This window comes from Chenopodium quinoa, unplaced genomic scaffold (genome assembly GCF_001683475.1).
Source record: "Chenopodium quinoa cultivar QQ74 unplaced genomic scaffold, ASM168347v1, whole genome shotgun sequence".
NCBI classification, from domain to species: domain Eukaryota; kingdom Viridiplantae; phylum Streptophyta; class Magnoliopsida; order Caryophyllales; family Amaranthaceae; genus Chenopodium; species Chenopodium quinoa.
The window spans coordinates 1,872,089-1,883,975 of NW_018742616.1; the positions used below are offsets into that span (position 1 = coordinate 1,872,089).

Genomic DNA, 11,887 nt, shown 5'->3' on the forward strand with positions numbered 1-11,887 from the left:
TATAATTGATAATAAAGAATTCAATTCTATATGAAAATAGAGACTCGTCATTTTAATTTTTGGCTCACTTTCTTATCGACTTAACATTTTAGGTGCAAACGAGTGCAAAGGCCAGAAATTTGTGGCCTCGTGGGCTATAATCTTGGTTTCTTGAAAATTAAAAAAAAAAAAATGAAAATTTGAAAACAGGAACGAGTACGATTAATAAGTTTTCATTATCCTCTTTTTTCTTATATTAGTCTCTAGGCCGTTATTTTACATATCAAACCCTTTCTCAAAGGTTATCCCATTTTATCAACCGAATTAATTACAATTTCTAAAACATACAAAGTAATATTTAGATCATTGGACTCTAACTTTTACCTTATTTTTGTATACACTATTTGAAGGGTAAAAAAGTATACAAAAAACAGCAATTATGTATGGTCAACTATTAAGCATTTTATGAATTTGAATTGTAAACCCAAATTAAAATTCTTCCAAATCAAATCTTATTACCACTTTCAACATTATTCCTACGCCATGACTTTACGCATTCCACATGTGGGGACCACCGAAGAGACCTGGTTACATTAGCCGGAGCAGCTTTGAACCGACCCCAATCATGAAGAACCCTCCTCAAGTCAGCTACTTTGGCACTAATATACCGGCAACAATTTGAATGTACCGTTACAACGGAACGGATATCCCGACTATCTTGACAAAAACCACTAAAATAACGGGTATTAAGGAATCGCGCCCTGATACCCATTTTTTTTAAGTTCGCCGTGCCATATCATATTTTGTAACACGTCTTGTTCCTTTAGACCGGTTGAGTTGTCCTTCAACCCGTACCATTTTTCAAACAAAGAGATGGTTTTGTTGTTGGATTTTACAAAATAAAATCCGGTGTTGATTGCGTTGGAAGTAGAGGACGAGTTACCATTGAAATTGTCCGTGCTTAATTGTATGTCAAAATGCCGAGTCCTGTTTGTAGTTAGGACTTTTAAGGGATTCCTTAGCCATACCACGTCTGTATCCTGTTTCAAAATATTGGAAAGCACTTCATTTCATTAGTCTATAATCATCAAATCATTCGTAATTTTGAGTACAAGTTCTGTACCATTGGCAGGGAGAATTAACTCCCCAAAGAATCATGCAAGCACAGGAAGAGTGAGCAAATTAATTGGGAAAAAATAAAAAAAAAAACAAAATGCCATGGAAACAAAGTGATGGCCCCTAAATTATGAGTAGGTGGGAATTTTAAAAAAATCAACAAATAGAAGAAGTGCTCTTATATCTCAAATCACATAGAACAATACGGGGTTTGTGTTTAGTTGTTTACACATAATACGAAACAGATTAAGTATTTGAAGATATTAATTTTATGTCAACGTCGTCATAATATGGACTTATGAAGTAATAATTGGCATTGTCCTAGACCATGGTGTCACAAACAAAAGACAAAATGAGGTTAAAAAAAAAAAATGAGTAACATGTGACAGCGAAGCTAAACAAGGAACTTTTTTGTTTGTTTGTTTGAGGGAAACCATCGAGTGAAGAAATTAATCAAGGGACGAAGCGTACGAGGTACAAAAGAGCAATTTTCGGAGAGCTAAACTAGGAACTTGATAACCACATAAATGGAAAAAAAGGGAAAGATGGGGGTTGTACCAAAGAATATGATACCCTACAATCACCAATTCTCCTCTAAGTTATTGTGGGACTTGTACTACATTTGGATCTACTAGGAAAACTACCCTTTTACTTTGAAAACAAAGTCTTTACCTGAACTAGTTACAACTAGAAAGTTAACAATTACTCGTATGATGGAGTGCTTCGTATATTAGTTCAGAAATGGTAGGATTGTGTTAGGTTTCAGGAGTGCATGTTTATGCTTTTATGGGTTTCCTTGTTATAAATGAGAGATAGATTAAATGAAAAACAACAAACAATCACACACACTGACACACATAGTCCATTGTTTTAGGATAGTAACCATATGTTAGTTACTCCACTAGATATAGGAAATAAGTTTTATTGAGTTTGAGAAAAGTTAAGTCACAAGATTAGATTGCTTTTGTTTTTACATTATCGTCATATAAGAACAAATATAGTTATATAAGGTCTAATTTGATTCATTTCAATTCACATTTTAAAACTATCAAACGAAATAAGTAAAAAACATGGAGTACATAGTGAATTAGGGCCTGTTCCGATCTACTGAAAACAACTAAACCGAACTGAATAGAATTGAACTGATTAGGGCTGAACTGAACTGAACTGAATAGAGTTGAAATGAATTGTTTATGAGAGAAGGAAATTAGAAATTGAACTGAACTGAACTGAATAGAGTTGAAATGAATTGTTTATGAGAGAAGGAAATTAGAAATTGAACTGAACTGATTGGAGCTGAACTGAACTGAACTGAAATTCAGCTGAACAGAATAGGCCCTTAGAATAAAATTACACTCAAAGGGACAAACTTATTCGTACAAAGCATATACTGTATTTTTCCTCCAAAGAAAGAAAGAAATGAAAAAAAAAAAAAAAAAAAGAAAAAAAGAGCATATACTGTATTTCAATAGGCGGCCTAACAAAAAAAAAACTCTCATTTGGCGTTTCTTTGAACGTTAAAAAGTATTAAGCCCTCCATTCATATTTATTGGTAAAAATGATCAAATCATAACTAACAAAAAGCAATGCAAGGAATAAGTGCGTACCATAACATGTACTCGTAAAGGGAATTTACACTTCCATTAAGTAAGCTATAACTTTGTTGTGATATGGTTCCATCATTGTTTTCCTAAGATTTTTGTTGAGATTATAGAACAAGTATAGTTTGACTATATATTTCAGACAATCAAAGATTGTTTTTCTTAGTTCAATGTTCGTACTTATGAATTGAAGATCTTTGTACGATAGGTTACAATTTCATATCTTCCACCCTCATTTGTAATTTGTATTGCCATTGTAATTTATGCAAAAAAAAAAAAAAAAAAAAAAAAAAAAAAAAAAAAAAAAAAAAAAAAAAAAAAAAAAAAAAAGTGTACCAGTTAATGAGGCTTAATTTTTAAATATGTTTGTAAGAGTTATCCCCAAATACTTTGCTCTAAATTATACAATACTTTATTAGATAAAACTATTTAACACAAAGTGATTTTAGTTTTTTTAAATTGTCGAATTGAGCCTGCATTTTGGCTACACAAATTACATACAAGGGTGGAGGATTTGATCCTGCAATCCAATGTACACAGGCTCTAGTTTAGAGTCTAGACTCTAGACCAAGACCTCATTGATTCTAATGATTTATAGGCGAGGCAATCAAGGATGATGTCCATTCCAACTCGAACAAAACCAACAAACCATATAACTACTTTTAGAAATCAAATGTTGTAGCGTAAACATATACTTGTAAATACATAACAATATAATGGTTAATTCCAAAAATAAGATGATACATACTTCAAGCCAATTTAGGAATTATTGAAATTTTCTGTTTAAATTTTTCCACATGTGCATAGTTTTCAATCTTTTCATAGGCATTAATGCCTAATTATACGGAATTGCTAATACCGTCAACTTTTATTACGCTAAAAGATTCACCAATTAGAGTAACAGCTTTGATTTTTGTTTAAGACTAAACATTTAATGCTTCTTGAATACTATGGCAATCAATTTGGATCTCACAAGTAACCATAATTATTATTTAAATATTGTATTTACATGCACCTAACCTATTTCAGTATTTCTGTTGTCAGGCCCAAAATGTGATTAATTAAAAAAATACTTTAACCTTAAGTCCGTAATCCCTACGTTACACCTTTATGGTTTCAATATTTTGACTTCTTTATTATATGACTGATTTATTATGGTGTAAGTTATCAGACTTATAGTTATAAGCTTATAACTCATGATATTGTGAGTTTCCGAACCCGTTTACAGTTACACCAAACCAACAAGTACAACCCGACACGTTTGATACCCGAATATTAGAACGTGATGTAATTAAGTTTAGATAAATTTTAATTGTATAAGATAAAAAAAAATAAGCTCGGATAAAAAAGACTATGCACCAACATTTTTATGGTAAGTGACTACATTTGAAAAATTTGCAATTTTAATTGACAAAAAGGGATTATTAATTTACAAACAACCAGTTCAGCCTCCCCTTGTTGAACTTGTGTTTTGTTTTTGTTGACATTTATTTATCTTTTCAAATTATATTCCGTAACTATGTAAAGTTCTACTCCGTAATACATCTAATTAGGTAAGTTCCGATAAAAATATTATTATTCACCAACATTTTTATGGTAAGCAATTACATTTGAAAAATATATAACTTTAAATTGACAAAAATTGTCAATTTAGGTTTTAAAAAAAAAAAACTGTCAATTTACAAACATCCGGTTCAGCCTTCCCTTGAACTTCTATTTCATTTTCGTTGACATTTTAATCTTTTCAAAAGTTACGGAAAACCACTTAATTGTCATTCTTAATAAATTCAAAATTAAAAGCTTCTTCGCCAAAATCAATAACAAAATGAATTCCTGAATCCTAAATTTTATAAATTAAATAGTGTCAACAGTCAAAGCATTAAGAACGTTCGAGAGGTGAAAAAAATAAAAATAAAAAATGCACACGTACCGTAAAAATAAAGTTGTACCCCTTTTTAAGAATATCAGTGAGAAACAGAGTTCGACTCCACATCATCTTGATGAAATCTTTAGACATGAAAATTTTCTCCCCCATGAAATCTACACCGTCCGTTACTAGTCGATAACAATGGAGCCCACGATACCGACATCGATCGTAAGCCGTCTGATCAACAGCCACAATCATCAGATGGTTCACAAGCTCTCTTGTATTTTCCCCTGCCCAAAACCCTTCTAAGAACAAATCAAGCATATTTGGCACTACTTCACCTTCCACATACGCCTTATTTACAACTGCTATGATTACTGTTTTATTATCCTTCATCGATGCCTTCTCTAGCGCCTCGTCTAGCTCGTCTTTCTGAAAAGGCTGTAATACTGCCGTCTGTTTTTGAAAAAATAAACATGGTTAATTATTGACACAAACACGAATTTGACACGACACGGGGGAAAAATTAATGATGGAAATTACCTCGTTTGGACGGGGGAGAGAAGGGCATTGGAGGAATTTAGAAGAGAGGAGGGATTTGGAAGAGAATGAAGAGAGAAAAGATAGGGAAAAAACTCCAACAATGAGAAGAAGAATAATGGAAATGTTTTTAATTGAATAAAAAAAAGGGTTTTTGTTGGAATCCATGATTATTGAGAAATAATTAGAAGGTTTTTCCATTGAAGTTAGAGTTTAAGGAATGAAAGAAGAATTGAAGGGAGCCGAGGAGAGAGAAGGACGGAGTGATGTTCGGGTGGAGAAGTCATGCAGGAAACATGAGTCGTTATTGGAGATCATAAAAGGTAGTATTGAATCATCTAATTAATCTCTTGTTTTTATACTAGTTTTATGTTATTAGGAGAAAAAATGGGTTAATAAGGAATAAGGAGATTGATATGGATTTGGGTTTTTGTTTTTGGGTGGGGACACAAGGTGGTTATCTTATTTTTTAACGCTCAGCACGACTGTACTACACGTAATTGTAATTTAAGTTTTTTTTTCGGGGATTAAATAAGGATGGAAGCATGAATAAGGTTTTAGGCGTCTAGATAATCATACATAAAGTCATGGCCGAATGTAAGGCTTTAATTGGTATTTATTGATGTTGCTTTTATATTCGGTTTTGAGATTCTTAGAGTGGTATATAACTGACTATTTTATTTTGGAGGTTTGAAAAACATGAACAAGGTTTAAGGCGTCAAGAAAATCATACATAAAGTCATGGCTTAGATCTTCTAATATACTACAGATTATCATATGATTATTTGTGTTAAATTTGAGAACAATCGACCGAGAAGCTGAGCTTTTTGTTTGCGTGTTTCCTAGAAATTTGTTTTTTGAAAACTGAATACTCACAATAATCGCAAGCGAATACATTATCAAACAAGTCATTATAAAGGCAAAAAGGTGTTGTTTGTATAACAATCAATTAAGGAAAGAAATGACAAATAACTGTAAAAGGCATGAACATTGATTAATTTGATATGAACCAATAATAAGGTCTTGTTTGACAAAAGTAGCGGTAGCGGGTAGCTTTTAGCGGTCGAGTAGCGGGTAGTTGTTAGAGTAGCGAGTAGCTGTTAATTAGTAGTGGGTAAAGGTTAGCTGTCAAGGTAACGGTTGATAGTATGAGCGTTTGGCAAAAGTAGCGGTTGCAATACTAAAATAGATCAATATTCATATAAATATTAATTAAAAAGTAATAAAAATTTGTCAAACGCTACCCGCTACTTCTAAACGCTACTATTTTCAACGTTTGAGAAAAGCTACCTAAATGCTACCTCTATCGCTAACCGCTACTAAAATCGCTACTTTACCAAACACTCTCAAAAAATTTTTAGTAGTGTTTTGACTAGTCAAAACACTAATCGCTACCTAAAACGCTACCACTAAACAGGGCCTAATTTGAATTATGAACCTCATAATTCACATTCTTTCTATTTTTTATCATATGGAGGGATTCTTTCCTATTTTATCTTCAAGTTACTTTACGTGGGATCCTATATTTGTATATTTTTGACAGAAGATCTTTTTGAAATTTTATATTAGAGCTAATTGCAATTTTCCCAAGAACAATTCAACAATAGAAAATTTCTTTATTACTCTTGGAGATATATATTGTACGACGAAGTATATTTCTCTTTTAATGGTCATGAATGAAATTAAAGGTTGGTAATATTAATTTTTTTTTTTTGAAACAAAAGGTTGGTAATATTAATTTAATTAAGCTTAAATAATTTTGGCCACTTGGTAAATTTACATTTGAACAGAGCGATGTTAGATTAATCTTGAGATTAATGTCAAAAGATTATAAGTTTACCAAATAGGAGTACTAGGAACCAAATTTAGGTCCATACTTTTGACTTTTTAATAGCAAAAAGGGTCGGCAAATATTGGTAATTTTTTTTATTCTTTTTTTTTTAATATCTGTGCATAATATATTTCTATTATTTGAGGGTGACGTAAATAATTAATGGCACACAACGTTTGAAATGACCTTTTTAAAGTATAAATCACAAAAATTACTTGAAAAGTTGTCTTACAAAATTAAACAAATACGAAATATCAATTACTATATGAATGGGTCTTTCGATCTTATAATAAGTTTAAGATCTTATTATATATAGAAGGCATTCAAGGCAATAATCATTGTAAATTAATGCTATGTAAAAAAAGGCCAATAAGTTGTTACTCCGTAGTACTAACTTTTTTCTATTTTTTTGATAAAAAGGACAAGAAGGAATTAGCGTATTGCTATAATGCTATTAGCTAATTGTATTAGTTTGTTTAGCCAAAAAAAAAAAAAAAAAAAAAAATAAAAAAATAAAATAAAATTGTATTAGTTTGTATAACTAGTTAATTGTATTAGTAATTGTTTGTATAAAAATGTTTAATGTTTGAATGAGCTGATAGCTACTTTATTTGTGTATTAATGACTAGTAAAACTCTTGGAACAATCAATCGCTAGAGGAAGCTTTGAAAAACCCTTGGCAGAAAGTACAACTAATGAATATTAACAAATTTAATGTGATGTACTGATGAGAGACTAGAGAGCTATATCTCGAGTCTCTCTTTTTTTTTCCACAAATGCTGAAATTTTCAATATTTTTGTGAAAATAAATTTGAGACTACGTAATAATGAAGTATATATATGTTCTCACAAAAAAAATAATGAAGTATATGTATGTACGTAGAGTTTTTTTTTATGCGAAGAAACATCTCTAAACAAGTTATAAAAAACTAAATAGGACATAACTTTTGTTGTAAGCGAGTATCGCTTAACACATTCCGGAAGTTTGTGGCTTTGTTTTTTGCATTATTATTTATTTGCATGTGACCAACACTTTTTTTGTTGGTTTATTTGGCCATTTTCCTCCTTTTTTCCAATTGATTTTTTTCATGATGTTCACCTCAGTCCTCAAAGTACTCGTGCTCTTCTCCTTCCTCCATTTTCGCACTCAATCTTTCTAGAAGCTCCCACTATTTCATGTGGAATTGTGGATCTGCAAGATTATTTTGCCCCCATATAACTCATGACCTTTCATTTATGTAGAAATAACAATATAGCAATTAGCAAATACTATCATGTTTTGTTTATCTTGATTTTACTTTTTTTTTTTTTAAAAAAAAAAAGAAGATAAATGTAGTTTAGGAAACAAGGATTACCAAATCTATCTAATATCATATCACTAACAAATAAAACTGAATTCGCAGACATCCATATGACAACGACACTTGGCATTCCAATTATTTGCCAAGTGTTGTGCCATTTAAGCGACAACTATACATAAACTTTTCACGTTAGATACATGCTAGCGTTATCGGATAGAGTTTTATTATCGATAAACTATTAATCCTTTTATACGTAAGTAATTCATAATTTTTAAAACATATCTAATAAAATTGTAATTTTTGCTTCATAAATTGTTTTAAAATTTGCTTTAAAACGAGATTCATTTATGAATATTTTTAACCAATTATTAAAATTTTAATTCAATTTAACAAATATAGAATAAAAAAATTATAAGAAACTTGTTTTTTTTTTTAAATTTCCAGCATTAATATTTTTTTAACACCATACATACTTAAATTTATAATGAATTTTGAATCATTCATAAACATAATAGAATATTGAAAAAAAGGACATATGCTCTTTATAGAATAATTTTCATGTGATAAAATTTAATATTCAAAGTTTATCCTAAAAATTTATAAGCAATTCGGGCATCACCCGAGCACAAAACTAGTATATATATAAAGGGGAGTTTTTCCCGAGTTTTTAGAGAGCCACAGGATTAAAAAAAAAATTAACGCGCTATGTAGGATTATAAATTTTACTTATAGCCAATGAAATAAGAGATTTGTAATTTCTTGCCACATAAGCAAAATTGATTTTTAAGTTTAAATTAATTAAATATAAATAATATTTTTGAGATTAGAAATTTTATCTAAATATATAACGAATAAGAAAAAAAATTTAGTTTATTTTAAAATAAAAATATTAAATAATATATTACGTACAACGAAAAAAATAACAAAATTGATCACATAATACTAAAAATATTTGGTTTTAAATATACAAACAAACCGTGCATTGCACGAGCTTCATCTAGTTTAATCTATCACCAAGATATAATCTTAAAGGTTTATATCGGTGAGATATAAGTTTTTCAAATTCTGTAGTTAAGCTTATAAATGATAAAGGATAATCAGATTAAAAACCATCATATATTGAAAAATGAGTGTGAAAAGTAACAAATAGCCTATGCCAATCATCAAAAGGGGAAAAAAATATCAAAGCTTTGAAATCTACTAATCAAGCGTAGTTTACATAGTGTAAGGCCTTATTCAATTCACCTTACAAAAATAATATTCAGTAAAAAATAATTTTAGTTTAGTAAAAATAGTTTCAATTCAGCAAAAATAAGTTCAGTTCAGTAAAATTAATTTCATTTCAGTAAAAATAATTTCATTTCAGCAAAAATCAATAAGGCCCTGTTCACTTCACCTTAAAAAAAAAATATTATATAAAATTAATTTTAGTTCAGTAAAAATAATTTCAGTTCAACAAAAATAAGTTCAATTCAATAAAAATAAGTTCATCGGTTCAGTAAAATATTTTCAGTTCAATAAAAATCATTAACTTTAAAGAAGAAATATAACAGAAAATCAATAAAAATAATTCCAGTTCAGAAAAAATAATTTCAGTTCAGTAAAATAAATTTCAGTTCTGTAAAAATAATTTAAGTTCAGCAAAAATAATTTCAGTTCAGTAAAAATAATTTAAGTTCAGCAAAAATAAGGTGAAATGAACGGGGCCTAACTCTAAAGAAGAAATATAATAGAGAATCAATAAAAATAATTTCAGTTCAGCAAAATTAATTCCAGTTTAGTAAAAATAATTTAAGTTCAGTAAAAATAATTTAAGTTCAACAAAAATAATTTAAGTTCAATAATTTAATTTCAGTTCAGCAAAAATAAGGTGAAGTGAACTGAGCCTAATAATTAAAAACAAATATATACTTCCTTCGTTTTTTTAGTCACGTTTTCCAATGCACAAATTCAACCGTTAATATCTTTAATTACTGATAAGCAAAAAATTATAAAAATTTGATATTTTGAAAATATATATTGTGATGAATTTAACAAGACCCCACATAACTATATTTTTTATTACGTATAAATCACAAAATACGGTCAAAGAAAAGTATGTGAATAAAGCTAAAATCAAAATGTGTCAACTAAAAAAAACAGATGTATATATGTAAGGTAACTCTGTGTGGTATGTACAACCCACCAAAAACATGAGCATTCCTATAGCAAGCGCTTTTTAGTATTTTTTTTTTTTTTTTCCCTCTGGCCAAATTTTAATATCCCAAATTCCCAATGTATTCACTCTGTTAATGATTCCGAGTAATTGGTCTTCTCTTCTTCATTCCCCTTAATTTCAATTTATGAGGAACAAGCTAAGCAACCACTTACATAGTTACATAAAACCAATTATTAAATGACAATTAACACCCCCTCCCACCTCAAAAACAATCCCAAATACATAAATTCTGAACCAAATGTAGAAAAAATATCACGGAATTAACTTAATTCCACTTCAACCAACCACATATAAGATATAATGGATCGACGAGCTGATTTTCTCAATAATTGCCTAAACAAGTTTATATCTACAAAAATTAGATGAAAAAAAAAGAGAAAATAACAAGGAAATAAGACTTTGAAAACTAACCTCTTGAACAATGAGGTTTATCTAAATGATTAAATATAGAGGAAATAATTTAGATAAACTACAACTTACTTCCTTTCTTTGAAATATAATGGCTACCCAACTATTGTAGTTGGGTTACTTCCTTTCTTACTTCATATTGTCATTGCCTTTTAATTTACGTCGTAATGGTGAAAAGGCTAAAAATACATTTGTTAAATGTAGAGTTAATCAACGAATTCAATGTCAAACAACACGATTTTCCATAAACATCAACAATTATATCCTTTTTAATTTCAATAAGAATTGAAATCTAGATCCTCCTTGCAATTGATGATTAATTGATTATACCATGTACAAGTATCTTTATTTTTGTTTAATTTTTATAGAAATATATTGCAATCTATATAGAATTGAATTAAAAAATTTGTGGAATTAAAACTTTCTTTACGATGGATTCGAGGAAAAAGAAGAGTTTTTTGCGAAGAAAAAAAAAAAGAAAGTATAATGCTCCTTTTTTTAGTATAATGCTTGTCCTTTATTCAGTTGAGACGATTACCCACTTTAAAACACTGTATATGAATTATAAGATACAACCATTTATATGGTGCTAATCTATAAATAAAAAATCCTTTTTTTTTTATGTAGTATTTTTTATTGTTGTGCACCCTAAAATTTATGAGGAAATACTAGTTTATCTCCGCAGTTTTGTTTATCACGAGGACAAAAGTGTAATTTTTTGCGATAAAAATGCGTAAAATCAAAATAACGTTTTATCAAAACCACTATTTGAAAGCTATATGTAAACCTGGGCACGGGCCGGGTTGGCCCGCGTGCCGCCCGGCACGGCCCGCCGTTCGACGCAGCCCGGCACGGCCCGCGTGCCAACGGCCATATTACCGTTTAAAAGCAACGGCTAGTTGCTTAATTAGCCAAAAAAACGGCTACTTAACGGCTATATTTTTGCCAATTTGCTCCCCAAAAATTCTATAAATACCCACCTCCATTTCATTAAATTATAAAGTAATAGTATAAAGTAAATATATA

At 29.7% G+C, this 11,887-nt stretch overlaps 1 protein-coding gene across 1 annotated transcript; it reads right to left on the reverse strand.

Annotated features, from left to right (window-relative positions):
• Positions 1-205: 205 nt before the first annotated feature.
• LOC110721558 (uncharacterized protein At1g28695-like) lies at positions 206-5,979 on the reverse strand. The gene is given in 4 exon segments (XM_021900734.1): positions 206-760; positions 762-1,019; positions 4,627-5,019; positions 5,107-5,979. Coding segments are annotated over 4 exon segments (1,125 nt in total). The 5' UTR covers positions 5,305-5,979; the 3' UTR covers positions 206-484.
• Positions 5,980-11,887: the final 5,908 nt, after the last annotated feature.